General features: G+C 48.5%; 1 protein-coding gene across 1 annotated transcript in view; it reads right to left on the bottom strand.

Moving 5' to 3' along the window:
• LOC149337845 (N-acetyltaurine hydrolase) overlaps window positions 1-25145 on the bottom strand; it is a 163785-nt gene that overhangs the window by 117170 nt on the left and 21470 nt on the right. The window contains exons 2-3 of the mRNA XM_089553551.1: window positions 23132-23300; window positions 7931-8121 (exon numbers count right to left, since the gene is read on the bottom strand). Coding sequence (XP_089409677.1) covers window positions 7931-8121; window positions 23132-23300 — 360 coding nt within the window. The remainder of the gene's footprint in view (window positions 1-7930; window positions 8122-23131; window positions 23301-25145) is intronic.

The following is a 25145-nucleotide window of genomic DNA, read 5'->3' as shown; positions in this document are numbered from 1 at the left end:
AGGAGCGGGTCGGGACAGGTACTTGTCACGAGAACGCATCATGGTAACCTTTCGGCAACTTCTTTTTACACTATCTCGATGGCTGGAGGCGTGCGTCGAGGCTTCAGGTTCCGGCATATTAGGGAGCAGCCCCCCTCACCTTCTTCCAAGAACGACACAATGGAGGGCTACTGTATCATCCCCCTTCGCGCTAACCCCTTGAGCCAGCCGAGCAGGAAGTGGAAACGCGGTCTGTGAACGAGGGTTCTTGGTTTGAAGAGACCTTCATGAAAATAAGCTTTCCTGCAATTCTGCAAGTTGTCCATTTACTTCAGACACAATGAATGCCGGCACGTCGAGAGTATGCTAGGGTGCGTCAGCGGACATCAAGGCCGCCAAGCGACCCACAGCGAAAGCGGGTATCTTCCACGGAGCTGCCTTCGTTGCCTGCATTCTCAGTGCACGCTCTGCGACGTATTAACATCGACAGCTGTTGAGGGCATGTTTCTCGGTTGTGCATCGTCAGTGTTGGTGTTGATGTCTGAGAGGTACGAGCACAGTTACATCACGAGTGAAAGAATAGTGAGGCCATGCGTATTGAAAGCAATATGAAAATGAATGGCAATAAGAAATACGAATTTCATCACCTGAAATCTCGCGTTCTACAGCGGTAATCACGTCCTGTGATTTTTGCATTCTACTCTGAGCGTTTTCTTTTTGTTTTTGATATAGTGACATTGGAGCCTCGACGCTTTGTCGTCGCCAGATGATCTCTGGAGAAACGGAAAGTTTGCTACATTCGACTGGTTTCTAGCCACACAAGGAGAGAACACGCGGTTTTTGAAGCTTTGACCAATTACGTGGCCGCTGAAAGGTCTCGTCCGTTCCCAATGGTTTGTTTTATTTGATACTGCACACAAGCCATAATAACACTGTGCACGCACGTTTAATGAGAAGGAACGAAGTAAAGGCTCTAGGAAAAGCCTTTCAGCATGCCGTATTTTTCAGTAAGTGAGCAGACGAGAACCACGGCCACTCGGTGATGCGGTTCCATCGAGCGGCCGTTTTTTTGTCAACCGCCACCTCCACAAACTGGTAAAACAACAGCCAGCTGACGGGGTCGCATTTTTTGGTGCGGCACTAAGGCTTGAATTCTCGATTTCGACGTGGTCTGTCTGTATGTCTGAAGCCTGCTTCACGTGAAATAAAATAATCGAAAATGTTTTGCGGCCGCGAGTGGGTTTCGAACCCTGGCCAGCGCGAACAGATCAATTTTAGACAACTACATCACCGCAACCGAGCATCCCGCATGCATCTTAAACTACCAGTCTCTTGCGCTGTGTCTTGGATATCATTTCTTCAACAGCATCCGTGCGCAATGGATCCGAACACCGCAACCGCAGTGAAAACCGGAGTGCGGGCGCACCTGCGCATGTCGAGTAACCGCGCTAAATCGTCCGAAATTTGTTTTTGTGCAACTCTTCGTACCACGCCATGACCACGCGCTCTGGTTTTAACAAAGCTGGTGGAAGTCCTTAAGCTGGTGGAAGGCATTAAAGAATGTAACTGATCCTCTGCAAAAGCTCTGATGTCATTTTTGGGAGATTTCTTTCGCGCATGGAGTGACCCTTCGCCAGGACTGACACATTACCGGCTGTAAGTTTTTTTTTTTTTTGTGAAAGCCTAGAGACAAGAGTGCGTTCATGTATGAGACCTTTCCGGGCCGTTTTCGCAGAGGCGCTGACTCCGTCCTGTTTCACTGTAGGGAGCAGAAAAACAGCGCACTCCAGAAGCAACCACGGTCTGCGCTCTACGACTCGAGGAAAAGTAAAAGGGGGAAAAAAGAAAGGCAGGCAAAGGCACAACAGGAGACCCCCCTACTGTCATTTTCTCTCCCGCCCCCTTACCACCCACGACCGATCCCCCGTTGCAAAATAACCGCTCTTAAAAAATAACAACAATTTCTCTCTACCTATGCAACAGCTCACATGAGTCACTTCATCCTTCGCCCTTCATGATACTACACCTCCCCCTTCTTCATCAGTTCCCCGCTGGAAAAAGTTGTATGATGCAATAAACTCATACAGTTTGTCATACAAATATCATATACTTATCACACGAATCATAGAAAATTATCATAGAAATGTCATACATTTCTGTAAAATCACACAGTCATCATAGAGATGTCACAGAATATCATACAAATTGTATGATATATCACAAAAATTGCACGATATTCTATGATGAAGCCTCTGTGAGGTTATTGCATCATAGACCTTTTTTTCAGTAGGGTTTGATGTTGCCAACAGTGCGTCTTGTTCTTGTTGCCTTTGTGGGAAGAACACTGCCAAAAAGTCATGTCCGAAGGGTACAGTGAAATGCAAGCAAGTTTTGATTAAGACGAAGTCAGCGAAACCTTGGCCAGTATTCTCAAAAAGGAAGGGATGTAAACTACACACAAGCCGGCCACCATTATCGGACGCCTCCTCCACCGTCCCAAAGACAGTCATCCTAAAGAAAAGGCCTAAGGCGTGGTATGTAATACCTTGCTTCAAGTGCTTGGTGTCGTAGGCTGTGAAATATGGCGGTAAGGTGAAGCAGCACAATGCTTACGTCAAACAAATAAACGTAGAGCGAAGCGCGGTGGCCTAGCCCTTCGAGGCGTCTGTCAACAGGACTGACTTCAACAGAACCATTGTGCTCGAGTCCGAGCCAGATTTGCGCAGAACGAAAATAGCCGGCCAAGTCGGTGACGCCGCAGTGCGATTTTCGCACAGTGCTTTCACATGCAACGCGTACCCAGCGAATTCGGTCGGAGGGACACGCAAGGTTGGTCGATGTTTGCATAGGCAACCCACGATTAAACGCGACAGAAAGGCTGCACGGAATGTGTTGACGATATTATGGCCAGCGTGTTTTTAGATGCAAGGCAATATTTGGTATGTTGTGATTAGAATAAACAGTTTGGATTACGCCGCGGGAACAGCTCCCACGTGACCCCATGCCGAGACGGCGCGTGACGTGACGTCACGTGGGAGCTGTTGCCGCGGCGGTCTCGACACGCGCGCCTCGAGACCGGCCGTGGCCGAGGCAACAGCTCCCACGTGACACGCGCCGTCTCGGCGCTGCCCATTGGTCAGTCGCAGAGCGAGCACACCGACGCTGCGACTGAATTCCAACCGGACGGAACTTGGTCGCAGGCCGTCTGCGGCTAGACCGACGGACCTCCCCAATCACAGCGTCGCAGGCGAGAATCGCATGCATGTGAAACGGCCCTAAGTCATGGCACAGTTAATTTTTTTTTTGTGTGTGTGATAGAACAGAGTAAACACCGGGACACAGGTTTTTGCGCTGTTCCATCACAAATGCAAATGAGTAACCAACATGCCCAACCTGTTGCCCTGGCTGATTTAAAAGTCGCGGGGGAATGTTAATCGTTCCCTGGAAATGGCTCCCTCTTCTTAACCCGCGTTTGTGGGCTTAAAAAGAACCTGCAACTCCCCTGCAGTCCCTCCTTTAAGAAGTAGTAGTAGTAGTAGTGGTTTGCCAGAGGCAATAACAGTTGACAAAAATAAACTAACGAAATTAAAAATGTTGCCGGCTGCGGTGAGTGCTATCGAATACCTTTGCCCTGCAGTGGGTGTAGTCAGGCTGGTGATGATGATGATGATGACCTCAAACATTGGAGCTGCGCCGGTGTAATTAAAGGCAAAGGGAGAGGAAAGCGAGAAGTACGTAGCGGAGCGACAGAGAAAAAAGGCAGGGGTAGCTTTGCACAACATTCCAAAATGAAAAAAAAATTATATGTTCGCGCCACTCGCGTGCGAGCGCCTAGGTATTGTTGCACGTATTCGCATCCGTGACGGGTAAATTCACTGCATATTCAGGGCCGCGCGCACGTAGCTTCCTCTCGCTAATGAATCGCGCGAGCGGCCCACTGCACAAGCGGGCGGGGTGGAGCGCCAAGCCGCCGCGCTTGAGAAACCCAGTCAGCTTTTAAACGTCGTGCTATCTAAAAATAACTTCTCTTCATTTCTCAAGAAATTTAAATCATAATCAACAACATTTAACTAAGGTTTGACTCTTGAGTGCTGCTCTGGGTAAAGGCGTAGTTTCTTGCCGAACAGGCGGGAAACGCTTCGGAATAGTTCCCAGCATGCCGTTTGTGAAGTCTTCTTTAGCTCTTCATAGTTTGCGTACACCACTGGAATATTTTCCAAAACTAGCATCGCTTGCAGCAGTGGTAAAGCCCTTATCGACGGTGAACGAATAATCATCGGAGGCACTTTACCAACCTAGAAAAAATGTGAACTACCACACTACTAATTGTTACATTGGATAAAACACGTACCGCGCACAATGAGTCAGTGAAACAAGCATGAAGCGCAGCATCAGGTGTTGCCGCTTGTTATACTGCAGCACTTGCTCACTCAACGCATTCGTACTGCATTTTCACCACATCGACAGAAGTTTCGAAGAGCTGACTGCTATCGAGGCCAATAACATGAGTGTTGAAATGCAGTGATTAACAACACGATTTTAATATTTTTAATGCACAGAGTAAGAGCCACATACAAGTATTCGTGAGTGAGCTCTAAGTATGAGCGTCGGGAATTACGCATTTCACTGCTTGAACGAGTGTCCCTGGAAGTTTCATTGCTTTTGTATTGTTAATGCGTAAGCAATATCAGTGTCATTATGCATATGTGGTCACTGTACGCGCTTAATAAAAAATGCACCTATCACGCAAAAGTGTCCTTGTAATCTCCTCTATCCACCCCGGGTGCGCTTTCTTGTCGCACTTTATGCAGCAGCCCATGGTATAGCCTCACTCCGATGGGAGCACTTTTGATTAAAGTACGCCTTCATGTGGCACGACTCAACCTCTCAAAGCAAACAACCAAAGCATAGCACGGCCGGTCTCGACGCGCTCGCTCACGAGCGAGCGCGTCGGGACCACATAAAAAACTTGCTTTCGAAAAATATTTCGTAGCTAGCAGGGCTAAACCGCCCCCAAATTTTTTGACGAAGTTGGCATGCGTACACCGCACTAGCCACGGTCCGGCTTCTTTTCTTTCACCCCAGCAAAGAAGGGAGCGGGTAGGGGAGCGACACAATCAGCGCGCCTTCAATACGCTGGGTGACAAAAGAATAAAGAGAATCTCTGCCGGGGCACCGAAAAGTTGGGTTCACGTGAGGGGAGCGCACACAAAGTGGAGAATGCGGGAAGGGGAAGGCATCTCTCCCCCAATCCAGGAAGGAGGAATGTAAGAGGAGAAGGAGGAGCTCAACTTCATGCGGCGCGTGGTGGCAGATTTGTGAACTAAGGGCGCATGAACCAGAATCCTGGCCATGTTTACATTTTTAATTTGCTTGCCCCAAGCTTGAGCAGAGGACAAATCTGCTCCTTCGTTGCCTTTTATTCCGACATGACTTGGTACCCTGATGTGCTTTATGTTTTGTCTTTGAGCTATGGCGGTTGCTGTGTTGTGCATGATGTCGCCAAGCAGCGCAGTGATAGCATCTCTAGTTAAGGGCCCACTTAGCGAGTCTCTGTAAACAATGCTGTTTTCGTATTTCTCGTTCGCTATTTTTTCCACGGCTATGCAGGTGGCGCTAGATGTGGCAGTGAAGATGGGTTCACACTGCGGAAGCCTCACGATTTTATTCCGGTTTCCTTGTACCACTGCGCACCTAACGTAAACACCACTTTTTGCACTATCTGTATAAAAAGCTGTGAATGTACTGCACTTTCCTCGAGTTTAAGAAATTCTTAAATTATATCTCGCTGTGGAATTTGTTTTTACGGAACTGTGAAAGAGTCAAGTCACACATTGCAGGGAAATAGAACCATGACGGAAATAGATCACGTTTTCGCGCAATTCTAGGCACTGTGTCTAGTGCAGCTAGGTTTCAGAACATCGGCATAACCACGCACGGCTCGCCACTGCTCACCATTGCAGGGGACGTCTCCGCGGGTGCTCGGAACTCATAGTGTCGCAACTCGCCAGCATCTTCATGTTGGAGACACCCCTGTGGGGCTGACTCATGCTGAGTCGGAAACAATGGATTCCTTTGCATGCCTCACAGCAGCACAAGCTTCAAAGCTTCCAACGAGCTGAAAACGCAACACTTCCGCCTTGCCTGACAATTACTTTCTTAATGTTGTAGGCCCCACTGTGCAAATAAGCCAATACTTGAAACTTCTGCCTTATACAGCGGAAGCCACCTGCACATCGTCCTTCCTTGCTTTGGGAAGCATCGACTCCACGAAAGCACTCAAAAGGGCTTGAATTGCTTGCAAAAGTCGGTTTTGATGGCCTGGTGCCAACTTATTTTGCAGTGCATTCTGAAATCAGTTAACTCGATTCTCCCTCTTAACAATCTTTGAGTCTTCGGACCCGTAAGACAACTATTCCTCTTAGTTCTAGGTGAAAAACTAGCATAAATGGCCATCGTCATGAAATTTTAATTCAATCTTTGGCGACCTATGAAGTTCACGGTTGAACTTAAGAGTTTGACGAAACTTTGAAAGCCTTTGGACGTCGTTTGCAAGCGCCGTGAGTCATTCAGTAAAAGCTTTAAGGAACACGACAGCATATCTAAAACCCTTTAAAAAGGCATACGACTTCACTCTGAGCGAATAAAATTTGCCTGAAGACTACAGGAGACTGACTTCAAGGACGTGCACTAGGCCAGTGGCTGTGGCACGGACGCCAGATAGACCGCGAGAGAGACAGAAAGGAATTTTAACGAGGAAAAGGTGGAGAGTTCGGCCGGTGGTAACATAGCCGTGGCCTGCAAATATGTAAACGCAGCACTGTGCCAGCAAATGTCAGACAGCCGTACGCTTCTTTTGCCAGACGTTCGGATGCACGCATGCCAAGCCAGTCAGTGAAGAAAAGAAAGACAAGAAGAAGAGAGAAACCTGTCCGATTCCTGCTTCGGAATGCCCTGAGACATCGCGGTAAAAGCTGCGCATTGACTTTGCAGGCCCACTACAAACACAGGTGCCTACCTACAGCCCAAGACGTCTATACGAAATGAGTTGATGTAGAATAAGCGTCGAAAGCAGCGTGGGTATCTCCGTTCTAAGAAGACTTTTTCCGACACTCCGGAAATCGCGTTATCTCGCTTCAGACAACGTAAGAACGTTCATTTCGAAAGATATCAAAAATTTTTACACTTGTTACGGACTGAAAAAAGTCAGTTTAAAGGATTTCCATCCCGCAACAAACGCACCTGCTGACCACTGTACCGCTTGGCTATAAACATTTCGCTTCACGATCAGCCACCAAAGCCCTGATATGCACTCAGTGCTCAGGTCCGCATCTGCGGCTTGGCGCAGCCTGGCATCAGTCACGAGTTAAAGTGGCCTTCGCCACTGTCACCCAATTTGATTGTCCAGATAACCCGTGAACAAGAGTTTTCCTGCCTAGATCCTCCTTTCTTCTGGCGCACAAGTTTAGCGCGTTCGTAGTCTCACGAGCACCGAGTGCAAGTGGCCTGGTGTCCCCATCTGCATTATGAAACTGCTTGCAGTGGAGTGCGATCTGCGCCCCAACGCGACAGCTCCGCTGCTGCATGGCTGCCTCAGTGCTTGCTTGTGTGCGTTCGTGCATGAGGTGGACATGTGATTAGGCTGCGTGTGGTATCCTTGCGGGTTAAAGAACCCCAGGAGTTAGAAATTTCTCCGTATCCTATACCGCGCTTCATTCACTCCCTTCTTCATTCTTTCCCACATGCCGCCATTGAAGTGCGCACCGAGAGGCGAAACAGCCGGCCCTTTCCTCATTCAGCCCACGACGATGGTTTGTAAAAGCAAGCGAAACGATCGAGGGATGCTCAGTCCGCTAGCTGCGTTTCAACAGCAGGACTTGCATTTGTCTGAACACTCCGCGTAGGCAGCAACCACCTCTGCTTCTCGCACACATTCCTCGGACTCACTCACCGGTGCCGGCGACCACGTGCAGTGCCGTTTCCCGGGCCACGCGGCGCATGAGGGCCACGTTCCGGCCCATACCACGGCAGGTGTTGTCGACCAGGGCCCCGCCTCCGTTGGCACGCAGAAACCGCATCTCCTGCATCACGGCCTCCTCCACGTCGGCCCCGTGGAAGCGCAGGTTCTCCGGGTGGCTGTACCTGGGGGCAGATTGTTGCATCACAGCGGGACACTAACCACATTTAAACACAGAAACGAACGAATCATTCCCACCGAGCCCCTCGAACCCCTTATGTTCGAAGTGTACTATTCCCTCATTTCTTTTGTTTACAATAGCCAACGTGTAGCCGACCGTAAGCTGAAAATTCCGGACGTGTGAAACATGCTGCTTCATACTGGTGAAGAGCGCAAAAAGGCGGCACTACGACACCAGTATGTTGCATACTGTTCACCAGTATGAATGCATACCAACTCGTCCAGATCTCAGCTTTACTAAATGCTGCTTCAATATGTGCCGAATTGTTTAATGGTTAAGACACGTACAGCTACCATTTGTTTTTGGAGGCATGTGAGAGAACGCTAACTGGCAGCATTTTGCATGACCTGAAGTTGTATGTCAGATCACAAATTTCAGTTCAAAGTGTCTCGAAACCATCTCTTCTTCAGCGCAACGATAATTAAATCACCAGTGGCACTTGTGGTTAGTACAACCACGTTTGAGAAGAAATCTACGGCTCTCGTTAGGCCTTGAAGCGCCACAATTGCGTTACGAAACAAAAATATAGCAAATATATCGCTATCCATTTTGTCGAATTCGATATATCATCATCATCTTCAGCCTGGCTACGCCCACTGCAGGGCAAAGGCCTCTCCAACGTCTCTCCAATTCGCCCTCTCCTTTGCCAGTTGCGTCCACTGTATCCCAGCAAACTTCTTCGGCTCATCCGCCAACCTAACTTTCTCCCGCCCCCTGCTACGCTTGCCTTCTCTTGGAATCCATTCCGTTACCCTTAAGGACCAGCGGTTATCTTGCCTTCGCATTACATGCCCTGCCCAAGCCCACTTCTTCCTCTTGATTTTAACTAAGATATCATTAACGCGCGTTTGTTCTCTCACCCACTGCGCCCGATTCCGATCGCTTAACGTTGCACCAATCGTTCTTTTTTTCCATAGCTCACTGCGTTGTCCTTAACTTAAGCTGAACCCTATTTGCTAGTATCCACGTTTCTGCCGCATAGGTGAGTACCGGTAAGATACAGCTGTTATATACTTTTCTCTTCGGGGATATTGGCAAACTGCCATTCATGATCTGAGAGAACCTGCCATATGCGCTCCACGCCATTCTTGTCCTTCTCTATAATTCCCTCCCATGATCCGGATCAGCGACCACTACCTGCCCCAGGCAGATATATTCTATACTACTTCCAGCCCCTCGCTACCAACTGCGAACTGCTGTTCCCTTGCTAGACTGTTGAACATTACTTTGGTTTTCTGCATGTTAATTTTTAGCCCCATCATACTGCTGCGCCTGCCTAAATCATTGATCATGCTTTGCAGTTCATGTCATGAGTTACTTAGCAAGACAATGCCATCAGCGAATCGCAAATTACTTAGGCATTCTCCAATAACTATTATCCCCAACTGTTCCCATTCCAGGCCTCGGAATGCCTCCTGCAAACGGGCGCTGAATAGCATTGTTGAGATCATGTCTCCCTGCCAGACAGCTTTTCTTATTGAAATATTGCTGACTTTATGGAGGACTATGGTAAGTGTGCAACCGATACAAATATCTTCCAATAACTTCACATAAAACTCTTCTACACCCTTGTTAAGGTAGAAGCCTACGGCGCCAGTAGCTAATTCCCCCCTACCGTGTCCGTCTGAAGTCGGGAGGGGTTGACAATGATGACAGCGCGTGGTGCGCTTTGGACGCTGTCGTGGGCCGCGGGAAATGGGGACCAAGGGGCTGACGACCGTTTCCCATTGAGAAGAGATTAGCTCTCAAGGGGTGGGTGTCAGTAAGGTAGGCGCCTTCTGAAACCACCCGACTGTCGTGATAAGCGGTGGAATTCGGCTTTGCCTCGAAAAGTGCGAAAGTTCCAGGAAAAGTGCGCGGTGCGCCGAGTCGGGCTCAGGCGAACACTGGGCCCCGCCCACTTTTATGTACAGTGACATCGCAGCAGTATTGGTTGAAATTGGGCGACAGCAGATTTAATAAAGCTCCGCCCAATTAATCATCATCATCATCATCAGCCTGACTACACCCACTGCAGGGCAAAGGCCTCTCCCATGTCTCCAATTAACCCTGTGCTTTGTCAGTTGCCGCCACTGTATCCCCGCAAACTTCTTAATCTCATCCGCCCACCCAACTTTCTGCCGTCCCCTGCTACGTTTGCTTTCTCTTGGAATCCACTCCGTTAGCCTTAAGGACCAGCGGTTATCTTGCCTTCGCATTACATGCCCTGCCCAAGCCAATTTCTCTCTCTTGATTTCAACTAAGATGTCATTAACTCGCGTTTGTTCCCTCACCCACTCCGCCCTCTTCCGATCTCTTAGCGTTACACCTATCATTTTCCTTTCCATAGCTCGCTGCGTTGTTCTCAACTTAAGCTGAACCCTTTGTTAGCCTCCACGTTTCTGCCCCATAGGTGAGTACCGGTAGGATACAGCTGTTGTATAGTTTTCTCTTTAGGGATATTGGTAAGCTACCATTCATGATTTGAGAGAACCTGCCATATGCGCTCCACCCCATTCTTATTCTTCTAGTTATTTCCCTCTCATAATCCGGAGCCAAGGGCGTCCGCAGAATTTTTTGCAGGGGGGGGCCCCATTGGTTGTTGGCGCCGGAGGGGGGGGGGGGGTATATTCGTAGCAAAAAGGCACTATTTGCGGAGTAAATTTATTTATTTATATATAAATAAAAAAAATAAGTAAAATACGCACATGAAAGAAAAATTACAAACAGCAAATTAAAGCGCGGCTAGGAGAGATACATTAAAGTTTATCAACGAAAAAACAATTAAAATTAATAAAAAATACAAAAAGATACTATCACTTCGTGGAGAAGAGTGCTCAGTCTTGCTGCATACGGGTTCTCGACTCACCCGGATTGATGACCAGCACACAGCACAATATGTTCACAAACACGCAACTACAGTCACTCAGTCAGTCTTCCTTGAACAGCAACTGTAGGCGCCTCGGATTTTTCTGGGCGAATTGTGTAATTACACGGGTGATAAATTCATTTCTGTGCTTCACTACACGCTCTCGGTGCATACTCATCATACACATTGAATGGAAAAACGGTTGAACGCGTACGTTGAAAACAAAAGACAACTATATATACAACAAAAACTTCTTTACAAGATAAATGCACGCTCGCCGCTTCATACACCTCGCTCCATCTTGCTCGCGCATCCGCACAGTCGAGCAACCGCACACACACTGCTCGCCGCTCGTCGTTTTCTCGTCCGCTGTCTTGGTTGTTCTGACCTACGTTGACAACCGGCCACTAAAAACACTGAAGCACAAACACAGAGGCGCGCACACGTGCAAGGGCTTACTTGCCGCAATATCCCCGAATGCGCACTTTGGGGGGTGAAAGGAACGCCACGCAACTTCCGAGGGGAAGGAACACTCGCCACTCCGGTCGGAAAATTTGTTGTTGTGTTTTTATGGGGTTCAGAGCCCCAAAACGCAGTACAGAGTTCCGGATAATGTCGACCACCTGGGTCTGGGTCTCTTTACCGTGCACTGACACGCACAGAACATGGGCGCTGTTGTGATTTGAGACCCAGCCAGAGGTTACAGGCGAGCCAGGCAGGCGCCATCGGTCTGCGTTGACCAAAGGCGCTGGTTTTCGGAGAAGACGCAAGAAACGCTGGTGTGGGGGCGCCTCTGGAGACTGCGTCGCCGTGAACAAAAGCAGCTAATCCCCTTTGCCGAAGATTCCGAAAGCGGCGCTTCTACCGAACTGCGCTCTCCCGTGGATCGGAGGAGACAGCGAGCGGCGGCTGCGGCGCCAACCCACCGCCCGCTTGACCCTGAGCAGCCCGACAAAGCGGGGGTGGATACGGCTGATTTGTCCTTCCCTCCTGAAGAATTCATCGGTGGCCGGCGTACGAACGTATCCTGATTATAGCGAGCGACGAAGGCGAAAACAAGATGCTCTGTGCACTGTCTGCCTCCGTGCCGCTATCTCTAGAGATCAAAGAAACAGACACCGATCGTAAGAAGGCTCAAACACATGCTCGCCGGTGCCGCTGTATGTTTGCAACAGGTCGCCTTTTAGTAGAGCTAACGATGGCGTGGTTTGAAAACGGCGGAACGACGCCCGCCCGGACACGGCATTTCGCAGATGTGACCCAAAGCGTGGAAGCGGGGCTGCTTTTACCCTTTTGGCTGAGCCCACCACCGCCCCTGGCGTGCGGCCATCACTCACGGTTCGAGTGAGTGATTTTCCAGGGGGGTGCAGCCGCCCCCCCTTGCCCCCCCCTCCGGACGCCCATGTCCGGAGCTGCGGTCACTACCTGCCCTAAGTAGACATATTCTCTTACTACTTCCAGCACCTCGCTACTATCGTAGGTACGTATTGCGCACACAAGACACACACAGGAAAAAAACACATGAGGAACACTGAAAGAGCGCAAACTGTCAACTGGTGTTTATGGGACTCAGTGCCGCTTTATAGACAGTGTGCACACGTGCCTACAAAGAGGGGAAAGAGAGGATAAGGAGGCAAATCATACCCTGCGCGACAAACCATCAGAAATGCTCCAAAAATTCTTTTCCGCGTTCTACAGTGAAACGGATGTGTCACTCACACAGTTATCACCTCTTGCCTTGATGTGGTATCCCTCTAGAAGTTCACGGGAAACTTTGTCATTGCTCCTGCCCAGAATTCTGATACTTTTTAGCAGTGGCTCACAACCGGTGCATGCAATGCATTGGGCAGGCAAATTTGCTCCTTCTCTGTTCCTAATTGAACGCTGATGCTCCCCTGCGCGTTCATTCACGCAGCGTCCTGTCTGGCCCACATACACGCGACCACACTTGAGCGGAATCAGATATGCAACGCACGTGGCGCATTTGACAAATTGTGCCGCATGCTTTTTCTCGCATGCTCTTCGTCGAGCGCCTTCCGCGCTGATCCTTGGACAAAACCCGGTGAGCTTGCGTGGCGCCAATAACACCACAGGGACGCCATGCCTATTTGCCACTTTTTCATATTGTGGGCCACCTTGTGCATATACGGGACGACCGTAGGCTTTCTTCGTGGCAATCGCTCCTCGTTGTTGGCGCGGTTTCCTTTTTTTACCTTCCGAAGAAGGTTCTCGGCCACAGCTGAGATGACCTCGCAGGGGAAGCCGGCTGAAAGCAGCCTTTTTATCTGATTATTAAAGCTGGTGTGCGTTCCATGCGGGCATGACTTCGTCAGAGAAGATTCCAGGCAGGAGCTAACAATGGCTCTCTTTACTATCTTCGAATGGGCAGAATCATAGGGAAGAAGCCCTTTCTGCGCTCGCGGTGCGTAGTGCCAGCAGACGTGATGCAAACCTAACTCTAAGTTGAGGTCTAAAAATTGCAGCAAACCATGGGTCGGAAGTTCGTGCGTACAACTCAAACCCTTCCCAAAGCGTTTAAAAAGAGTTAAAATGTTATCCACTGAATAAGTGGGGGTCAAGGTTTTTGTTTAAATAAAACAATTAGAAAATCGTCAACATATCTAAAAGCATTAAGTACACGCCTGTGTGAACCTCATCGTCAGGTCAACTTGCCGCGCCAGGTACCTTGCCTTTAGCCTGCGCATGGGACTCATACCCGAAGATGTAAGTTCTATGTTCGGCATCCTAAAACCGCGAGCGGGTCTTCCAAAACGCATATGCAGGTACCTCAGATCAGAACTTTGGCGTCAAGTGCGCAGGTTCCAAGATCTTTTGGGAACGCTTTGCTATGCCCTAGACCAGGCCTGGCTAGCTGAAGTCAAGCTACGCGCTGCCAGAAGATTTGCTTCTCAGTTGACTTAATTTAGGTGGGCTCAGTGCCTTCACTAAGTCCGGGCTTTTGGTAGAACTTCATCCAAGCCAATCCAGGGAAGAGGTCTTCAAGTCCTTGGACACGTTGCGTTACCTGAAGAAGTTGCATGTTTACTCAGCAAGGGTCCAAAGTACAGCTACGAGCCTACGGTCCCAGCTCACGACCTGCTGGCACTTAACCGGCTTGTTTCAAGCAAGGTTGAACAAGAAGATCGTGAAAGGTGCCTCCTGGAAGGAGTAGAAGCTCTAGCAAGAACAGTGAACACTAAACACACCAAAGACCCGACCAGAAGTGCTGTCTCTTTCTTCAGGGAAAACAGCTTACGGCTGCTACAGGCTGATAAGACTGGAGGGTTCGTCGTTTTACGGCAAGATGATTTCAACGAAAAGGCTGGCCAAGCGATCGCTAAGAACTTGGTGCGCGTGAAGCCCAGTGCAACAAGAATCAAGAGCAGGGCTGCGGCTCTGTGCAGTGATCTTGATTTAACTAAGCTGGCGAGATCGATAACTGATTGTAGAAAGAGAGCGCTATCCGTTTTCTTCACCGCAAAGACCCACAAGGACTCAGTGCCGTTCAGAACAATTGTTAGTGAGAAGGGTTCGTGGTAGTTACTAATAAGCCAGTATTTGCAGAATCATCTGAGTCGGTTACAAGTTGAGGACCCATTCGCCACAAAAACCTCCGGTGATGTTGTGCGCTTATTGAAATCCAACGCTGCTATTGGCTACGCATTCTCTGTAGATGTGGAGGATTTGTTTTATTCCGCGCCTCATGATGAATTGTTTGTTGCCGTCAGAGAGTGTATGGAAAGGAATGGTGAAGTAAGTTCTGGAAACTCAGCCGGTGTGCCAGCAGACAGCTTCATTTCCTTGCTAGAATTCTATTTGCAGGCTACTTTTATTTCTGTTAACGATGACTTTTACATTCAACGACAAAGCATTGGATCCTGCGTCGCACCGACTCTTTGCAATGTTTCTTTAGCCAATATTGACCAATCCCTGAATCACGTGTTTACTAACCAGGGTATACTTACGGCTTTTAGATATGTTGAGGATTTTATAATTGTTTTATCTAAACAAAAAACCTTGACCACACTTATTCAGTGGATAGCATTTTAACTCTTCTCAAACGCTATGGGAAGGGTTTAAGTTTTAGGCACGAACTTCCGACCCATGGTTCGCTGCAATTTTTAGACCTCAACTTACAGTTAGGTTTGCATCACGTCTGCTGGCACTATGCACCGCGAGCGCAGAAAGGGCTTCTTCCCTATGATGCTGCCCATTCGAAGATAGTAAAGAGAGCCATTGTTAGCTCGTGCCTGGAATCGTCTCTGAAGAAGTCATTCCAGCATGCAATGCACACCAGCTTTCATAATCAGATAAACAGGCTGCTTTGAGCCGGCTTCCCCTGCGAGGTCATCTCAGCTGTGGCCGAGAACCTTCTTCGGAAGGTAAAAAAAAGGAAACCGCACCAACAACGAGGAGCGATTGCCGCGACGAAAGACTACGGTTGTCCCGTATATACACAAGGTGGCCTACAACATAAAAAAGTGGCAAATAGGCATGGCGTCCCTGTGGTGTTTTCGGCGCCACGCAAGCTCGCCGGGTAGTGCCCAAGGATCAGCGCGGAAGGCGCTCGACGAAGAGCATGCGAGAAAAAGCACGCGGCACAATTTGTCAAATGCGTCACGGGCGTTGCATATCTGATTCCGCTCAAGTGTGGTCGAGTGTATGGGGGCCAGACAGGACGCTGCGTGAATGAACGCGCAGGGGAGCATCAGCGTTCAATTAGGAACAGAGAAGGAGCAAATTTGCCTGCCCATTGCATTGCATGCACCGGTTGTGAGGCACTGTTAAAAAGTATCAGAATTCTGAGCAGGAGAAATGACAAAGTTTCCCGTGAACGTCTAGAGGCATACCACATCAAGGCAAGGGGTGATAACTGAGTGAGTGACACATCCGTTTGACTGTAGAACGCGGAAAAGAATTTTTTGGAGCGTTTCTGATGGTTTGTCGCGCAGGGTATGATTTGCCTCCTTATCCTCTCTTTCCCCTCTTTGTAAGCACGTGTGCACACTGCCTATAAAGCGCGCTTTATAGGCAGTTTGCGCTCTTTCAGTCTCCCTCGTGTGTTTTTTCCTGTGTGTGTCTTTTGTGCGCAATACGTACCTACGACAGTATGCACCAACTCGCCCAACAAGAACTTCTTCTTAACTACCTCGCTACCAATTCCGAACTGCTGTACCCTTGCTAGGCTGTTGAAGATTACTTTGGTTTTCTGCATGTTAATTCTTAGCCCCAACATTCTGCTCTGCCTGTCTAACTGATTGATCATGCTTTGCAGTTCTTGTCCTGAGTGGCTTACCAAGGCAATGTCATCAGCGAATCGCAAATTACTCAGGTATTCTCCATTAACTCTTATCCCCAACTGTTCCCATTCTAGTCCCCGGAATACCTCCTGCAAGCAGGCAGTGAAGAGGATTGGCGAGATCGTGTCTCCCTGCCTGACACCTTTCCGTATTGGAATTTTATTGCTGACTTTATTGAGAACTATAGTAGCTGTGCAAACGTTATAAATATCTTCCAATAATTTCACATAACACTCTTCCACACCCTGACTCCGCAATGCCTGCATGACAGCTGAGGTTTCCACTGAGTCAAATGCTTTCTCGTAATCAATGAAGGCTATATATAGGGGTTGGTTATATTCTCCGCATTTCTCTATCACATGATTGATAGTGTGAATGTGGTCTATTGTCGAGTATCCTTTACGAAAACCTGCCTTGACAAAAGTCGAACGTTGTTCTGACTCTATTAGCGATTACCTTAGTAAATACCTTGTAGGCAACGGACAGTAACCTGATCGGTCTGTAATTCTTCAAGTCCTTGGCGTCTCCTTTCTTATGAATTAAGATAATGTTAGCGTTCTTCCAAGCTTCTGGTGCTTTCGAGGTCACAAGGCATTGCGTATACAGGGTGGCTAGTTTTTGTAGCACAATCTCTCCTCCGTCCTTCAACAACTCTGCTGTTACCTGATCCTCACTAGCTGCTTTCCCTCTTTGCATTGCTCCTAAGGCTTTCTTTACTTCCTCCTTCGTTACTCGCGGGATGTCCCATTGCTGTTCTCGACTGCCTCCCTCAGTAACTTGATGATTACATTCGCTACTGCATAGATTTGTGTAGAACTCTCCGGCTAATTCAACTATCTTATCCATATTGCTGGTGACATTATGAATTCCTCTACCTTCCCTCTTAATGCTAACTCGTTAATAGCCTTTCTCTTCACCAGTTTCCTCCGTTCCCTCTTCAAATCTAAGGTAATGCGAGACCTTACCATTCTGTGGTCGCTACAACGGACCTTACCGAGGACCTCCACATCCTCTACGACGCCAGGGTGTGCACACAGTATGAAGTCTATTTCATTTTTAGTCTCACCATTGGGGCTCTTCCACGTCCACTTCCTGTTTGCTCGTTTGCGGAAGAAGGTATTCATAATCTGTAAATTATTTCTATCTGCGAATTCTACTAATAACTCTCCCCTACTGTTCCTAGAACCTATGCTCACCTGCCGCCTTGTCTCCAGCCTGATTCTTACCTACCTTTGCATTAAAGTCGCCCATCAGTACAGTGTGCTGTGATTTTACTTTGGTCATTGCCGATTCCACATCCTCCTAGAAGCTTTCAACTATCTGGTCATCATGGCTTGATGTAGGCGCGTAGGCCTGCACCACCTTCAGCTTGTACCTCTTATTAAGCCTAATTACGATAGCTGCCACTCTCTCGTTAATACTGTAAAACTCCTCGATGTTGCCAGCTATATCCTAGTTAATGAGGAATCCCACACCTAGTTCTCGCCTATCTGCTAATCCACGTTAGCACAGTATATGCCAGCCCTTTAGTACTGTATACGCCTCATCTGTCTTCCTAACCTCACTAAGCCATATGACATCCCATTTAATACCGGCTAATTCTTCCTACAGCACTGCTAAGCTAGCCTCACTTGATAAAGTTCTTGCGTTAAACGTTGCCAAGTGCAGTTTCCAATGGCGGCCTGTCCGGAGCGAGAGATTCTTAGCACCCTCCGCGTCGTCACAGGTCTGACCGCCGCCTTGGTCAGTTTCTCCGCAGCCGCTGGGGACTGAGGGCCGAGGGTTAATTGGTTCGTTCATAGAAGGTTGTGGCCAAGTACTACACCAGGGTGGCCAAATCCTGTTCTGGTGAGGAAGTGCGTTCTCGGTTCTGTTCACCGAAATCAGGCCGCACTCCAAGCCTGGTTATGCAATTCCATCGACACGCTGGTTGAAATTGGGCGAGAACAGATTTAATAAAGCTGCGCCCAATTATCGAAGGTATTAAAACCCGCTGCAGCAAAGTGCGGAGAGCGCGCCGAGTCTCAGTCTCGGCCGCTTTTCTACAGCCCTTCTTGTAGACAGCCTTTCTTTTAACCGCCTTTTTCTCCGGTTGCCTTCATTTTTGGTTTCGTCTTGAATAAATAAGTTTTGTCTGTCAAGAAGTTTGGAGTTGCTGCCCCCGCCGGCAACGTGTCGCCGGACGAGCTTACGAAGACGTGAAGTGCTATACGATCATCGGCCAACGTGCCATCGTTATTCGTCGCCACCGACGACGTTTCCGGAAGATTGCCGAGTTTAACTAGTGCCGTGATCAGCCTAGAGTTTCAAGTTAGAGTTTCAAGTTTAACTACCCTGATTCTGCAATACCTGCATGGCAGCTGAGGTTTCAACTGAGTCAAATGCTTTCTCGTAATTAATGAAGGCTACACTACATAAGGGTTGGTTATATTCTGCGCATTTCTCTGTCACCCGAATGATAGCGTCAATATGGTCTATTGTCGAGTATTCTTTACAAAAGCCTGCCTCTTAATTTTGGTTGATTGAAGTGCAAGGTTGTCCTGGCTCTATTATCGACTGCCTTATAAATACCTTGATGTCTTCTTTCTTATGAATTAAGATAATGTTAGCGTTCTTCAAGCTGCTGGTACACTCGACGTCACAAGGCATTGCGTATACTAGTTTTTCTAGGCCAGTCTCTCCTCCGTCCTTCAAAAAATCTGCTATTACCTGATCCTCACCAGCTGCTTTCCCCCTTTGCATTGCTCCTCAGGCTTTCATTACTTCTCTCTCCTGCGTGTGGCCAGTGTGATTGTGACGAGACGATCAGCCACCTACTCTGTGACTGCCCTCGTTTTGAGCGAGAGCGCGGTTGCCTAGTTGCTTCTCTGCTCCGCTTGGACTCGCGTCCTTTAACAGATTCTAACGTTCTGGGGCCTTGGACACAACCTTCCAGACAACGGAAAGCGGTGAAAGCGCTCCTGAATTTTCTAAGCGACTCGGGGTTGCATTCCCGCCTATAATCTTTTCAGTTTTCAGTGCGCGCCCTCTGTCCCTGTGACATAGTGGTCGCTGGTCACTTAGAAGACTCATTTCCTTGCCGCTCTTTTTCCTTTTTTCCCCTTTGTTCCCCTCCCCAAGTGTAGGGTAGCCAACTGGGCATCGCCTGGTTAACCTCCCTGCCTTTCCGTCCTTTTCTCTCTCTCTCTCTCTTTCTTCGTTACTGGCGGGATGTCCCAATGCTGTGCTCGACTGCCTCTCTAAATAGCGTGCTGATTATATTCGCTACTGTGTAGATTTGTAGGGAACTCTCCGGCTAATTTAACTATCTTATCCATATTGCTAATGACAGTGCCCTCTTTGTCTCTTAGCGCATACATCTGGTTTTATCTATAGTTTTCTCTTCACTGCTTTCAGGCTACCTCTGTTCCTTAGAGCATGCTCGATTTTCTCCATGTTAAACTTTCTTATGTCGGCTTTCTTGCGCTTAGTTATTACAACTTCAATAGCTCTGCTAGTTCTTTTCTGCCTGTGGAGTTAGACGTCCTCATGCTTTGGCGTTTCTTAATCAGATCTTTAGTCTCCTGAGATAGCTTGCTGGTATCCTGTCGAACCATCCTGTCACCTACTTCCACGCCACACTCCGTAACGATTGCTGTGAGATTATCGTTCATTGTTTCAACATTACGGTAGTCTTCTGCTGTTAAAGCGGAAAACCTGTTCTGCAGCGAAATCCTAAATTCCTCTTCTTTCCGTCATAACGCTAACTCTTTGATAGCCTTCTGCTTCACTAGTTTCCTCGGTTCCCTCTTCAAACCTAAGATAACACGAGACCTTACCATTCTGTGGTCGCTACAACGGACCTTTCCGAGGACCTCCAAGTCTTCTACGATGCCAGGGTGAGCGCACAGTAAGAAGTCTATTTCATTATTAGTCTCACCATTGGGGCTCTTCCATGTCCACTTCCAGTTTGCTCGTTTGCGGAAGAAGGTACTCATGATCATTAAATTATTTCAATCTGCGAACTCTACTAATATCTCCCCCTGCTATTCCTAGAAGCTATCCCATAGTCGCCTACCGCCTGGTCTCCTGCCTGCTGCTTGCCTACCTTCGCATTGCAGTCGCCAATCAGTACAGTGTACTGTGATTTTACTTTCGTCATTGCCGATTCAACATCTTCATAGAAGCGTACGACAACCTGGTCATCATCGCTTGATGTAGGCGCGTAGGCCCGGACCACCTTCACTTTGTACCTCTTATTAAGCCTAATGATAGCTGCCACCCTCCCGTTAATACTATAAACTCCTCTAGGTCGCCAGCTATATCCTGATTGATGAGGAATCACATGCCTAATTCTCCTCTCTTTGCTAATCCACGATAGCACAGTACGTGCCCGCTGTTTAGAACTGTATACGCCTCCTAACCTTGCTGTGCCCTATGACATCCCATTTAATACCCGATAATTCCTCCAACAGCGCTACTAAGCTAGTGCTTAGTAGCCCTGGACCTCCCAGAGACGTCGGTCCTGATCGTCATCCTCAAGGCGGTTCTCTTCACACAGCCGCCCAGTTCAGAGGCCCGTCCCCGCATCGGGAAAACGGAAGACGGCGTCATCCAGGGGCAGGGCTGCCGCTGCTGGACCTCCACCCGACGATGCCCCGCGACGACCTCAACGGCGCGCTACTACCGACTGGTTTCCGCCAAAATTCCTGTGGCCGCCGACCACCACGACGCGACCGCACTCGTGGACACCAGCGCTGATTTTTCTATAATGAGCAGCTGGTGGCCATGTGGTGACGCCAGTTGGCGTCTGCTCTTCACGATTAGAGGTCTCCGGTGTTACTTTCCCGGGTTGCTGTGCTCCAAGGACCTGATGCTCGATTTGGATTTTCTTCGGGGGTACGTTGCCGTCATCAGCTCTCAGGAAGTAAACCTGCGTTTTCCACCCAACGCCCTATCGACCACAATACCGAGCCACGCAGGACTAAGTTAGGCGCCTTTGCCGACCAAGTATTGATCCAGTCAAGAGCCAGCATGGTTGTTTATCGTACAGTGTAATAACAGCCAGGAAGTGTTGGCCTCATTACTGCCCTACTGACGTGCTCAGTGCTGCGTCACTGCGCATGTGCTTGAATGTTTAGAGCATTAAGTTCAGCAGTTTTCTTTTGTATTTTTGTTGACGTCGAACAAAATAAACTTCTCTTTCCACGCCGCCGCCGAGTCATTAAGATCTTTGTTGGCGCAAGTCAGCCCAAATAAAGAGTTTCGTTTACAACCCATTCTCGCTATATTTTTGTTCGCCAGACTGCAGTCACGAACACGTGACATCTGGTGGACGTGCTAATGGATGTCCCTGTCGCCCTCACTCCCTGGGAGCCGTCAAAGCAGCCCGAGCCGTCTCGAAGAAGATCAGGAGAAAGCCGCAGAAGCCGCCCCAACCGAAGACAAGGAGCGTGGCAGCTGTCGTCTCCAGAGCCGTTCACGTGAATACGGACTACTACCGGACCGCACGCGAGCAAAGAAGGTCTCTTCAACGAGGACGTAAGCCCCCATTATTTTGCACCAGCCCCAACTGCCGCCCACGTTGAACGTGGGCGGCAGCCATGGTGTGTTCGTTGGTTTTTTGGGTACCCAACAAGCTGGAACAGTTATGCCGACGCATTTGTGGCTCCAAAAAACGAGGATGTGAGATACAATATGACACTTCCCTCGTGAAGTGCTCAACAGGAGTTACCGCTTATCCCAGGATAAGCGCAAAGTTTTATGCCAGCAAAACCGGCCGTTCCCTCAAGGAACGATCAGTGGAATATGCCTGCAATTTAAGTCAGTCCAAGGGCAAGTACGCACACTTCGTTCCGCACGTAAGTGCAGAGGATTCAGGCTCGGATGGGTGAGACCAGGACTATGGGTAAGATTGCCGACAGAGCTGCGCGTGTCAACCCGGAAGCATACTGTATTAAGAGATATGGCAGCAGCTGGATCAACACTCCGTTATTATCACTCTTCGCAGGAGAGGTCCACTTTTTTGAAGTAGCTAACGTTTGAGCTTTTGTATGTCTTGTTGCTTGCTTGCGCGTGCTGTTAGTAATCCCGAATATTCCCTCTCCTCCTGTTCACCTCTCTTCCTCGCCTTATTTAAGGTGTGTGCCTTCCATCAATAAAATTTAGTTGGCAGTCGGCGCTTGTGTCCTGTTCTTTCTTCTGTGGTTGCATGCTTTAGCGCTGCTGTTTTTCTTAGAAACAAAATAAACCTGTTTGTACAAGCATCATCTTTTTCCACAATTTTTGATATCTCATCGTGAGAGACGTAACATGGCCGCATTCATAGCAACACCAGCATTCCCCATTCCCCGCATCTCACCCTACCAGCAACCATCGGCTCAGCGTCACCAGCAACGTCTTTTCGATTATCACAATCCACTAAGGTGTTGGATAGTGGTTTCCAATAATCCCATCCATAGGTTTTTTTCCAATAGTTATAAGCTATCATCGCTAGCTGCTTATATTAAAGTGGAATCAAACTATTTATGTAATGCCCCGTATGATAGTAAATCAAACTCAATCAAACTCAAACTCATCAAGGCTTTTGTCTTCGTGCCAGCAAAGCGTACATCAAAGTAAGGGCCCTGTGGTGCTGCAGAAGCTGTCACAAGGGTAGTTTGTGTGCGCCGAAACTAAGATTAAAGAATAGTTGTATCACTTTTGGGAAGCAATTCTAATGTGAGTAGTGATCTGTGCCTAGGAAAGGAGCTCCGTATGTAAATTACTTTTCGAGAGTAATCTTGGCCCGTGGTCTGTTTAATTGAGAATCCATCGCAAAGACTCACGGGAACTGACGTATCCACCAGAGGTTTTCCATGGACAGCGGACAGTGGCGCATGTCGGCGTGGTGCACCTGCGGCGCTCCGCTGACGAACACCCGCTCGTCAAGTGTGTCGGAGAGGTGCTCGTGCGTGAGCACCGCGCCCAGCTGGGACGGCTCCACGGGGCCCAAGACTGCACAGGCAGTTGAGCAGTGAACGGCCACTCTCATACACAGGACGTGGACTTGTACACATTACAACATTCAAACACCCCAGAGACGTGGGAGTCTCTCCTACGTAACCAACGCCGGCTTATCCAGCGCGCGGTGGAGGCCGCGATATTTCAAGGGATCCCCGCCGACCTCCTCTAAGCCAGCGCAACCGGTCCTTGGACTGGTCCCCTGTTTTCGGGCGCAGTAAAACAGATCACCACCACCACCGCCACAATTGATCGCTCGAACGCAGTTTTTCTTTTCCTATGGCTTCTCCTCCAACTGGCCGAACAGATGTTAGGCCGGCAGCAGAAAACTGCTTAGTAATGCACGCTGGGGGGCTGGTTGGTGCATGGTCTCATAAAAAGACGAAGTGAAAAAGGAAGAGAGACATGCCTCCTCTCTCTTCCTTGCATACACGAGCAAAACTTTTCGCAGGACGAGTTGGTGCTTCATTCTATTGGTAAAAATATTTTGCGTGACTCCACCAGTCAAAAAAAGAGGTTTGCATGTTGCCTTAGCGCGAGACAAACAGGGACAAGAGAGGGAAAGAGGACAAGCGCTCAGGACGCAGGATAGCGATCGTCCTGTGTCCCTCTCTTTGTCCTCGCTTATCTCGCGCGAAGCCAGCCTGTAAATCATGGATCACCAACTGGCCCAAAACTCCACTTTTCTAAAAGGAGAGGCCTCCCTCTCCCTTATCCGGCTTTTCTTGCACTTAGTTTTTTTGCGAAAACAAAAGGTTGCTACCTCCGTTCTATTCGAACTCGTGATGTCAGTCAAGCTTATTCGACATCACGTATAGCGCGTTGGCAAAAGCACTCAGGAATGGGTCAGCGCCCCGGCACATACAGGACTTATACAATGAAGGATTGCTAGGAAAAAATATTTGTCAAAAGACTGACATAATTTCGCAGTGAAGAAAAATACGTAATTGTTGAAAAATCTAACAACTGTACGCCTCCTTTACATAAGCAGCATGCACTGCTTGCAGAAAATGCCAACCGTACGTTTATTTTTAGCAAATAATTAGAAATATATCACGAAAAGAAACAAATCCAAATGAATTTACAAAATACGTGAGCACATTCAACCAGGCAAAATCAAACTTTGTTAATGACTAGCATTTAGTGGAGCTGTCAATGAAAAATGTAACACTTCTTTTCATAGCACATCAAATGTTGTTTTGATTAGCCTGTGATTTTATTGGGCAAGTAGAAATTGCTTTTCTAGCAGATGCTGAGGACTTACTTGGAGGGGCCTTGAAGCACTTCTAAATTGGGCCACTCACTAAGGCGACAACTCCAAGTCTAATCTACTGGGTTTTTTTTTATTTGGGTTTTTATCTTCCTGACACGTGCTGAACTTCCTAGCGCATGCCCACCAAGTGAGAGGTGTTTCATCGACCGGACATCAGTTGCTAGTACGCTCTTGTCCTGTCCGTTCTCCCTGTGTTTTCTATGTTGTTCTGAGCGCCGTTTTTTGATGGATCGTTACCAACTAGCCCAACTTTCTACTTTACTGAACTCTGTTCTATATAAGCATAGGCTATAGGGAACGTGCGCTGCCCAGGTGGCACTGCAGTTATTCCACTGTTCGTCTAAAAACTGCTGCCGTCAGTCGCTTGGGCCGCTACAAACGCCAGGGCACATTCTGAACGATTAGAAGCCCGCGTTTGGTTGATAGCACTATCTGCCTCGCTTCTGTACACATAACCCCGATAACTGACACGCACCACGTGTGGCTTCGACGGCGCGCAGAAGCTCACGCCAATAAGCTCAGGAAGGTGGCGTGGAATAGCACCAAGAGCGCCCCCAGAACTGCCT

Source organism: Amblyomma mixtum, chromosome 7, assembly GCF_055824585.1.
Source record: "Amblyomma mixtum isolate Tamu chromosome 7, ASM5582458v1, whole genome shotgun sequence".
NCBI classification, from domain to species: domain Eukaryota; kingdom Metazoa; phylum Arthropoda; class Arachnida; order Ixodida; family Ixodidae; genus Amblyomma; species Amblyomma mixtum.
This window is presented reverse-complemented; position numbering and strand designations above follow the sequence as displayed.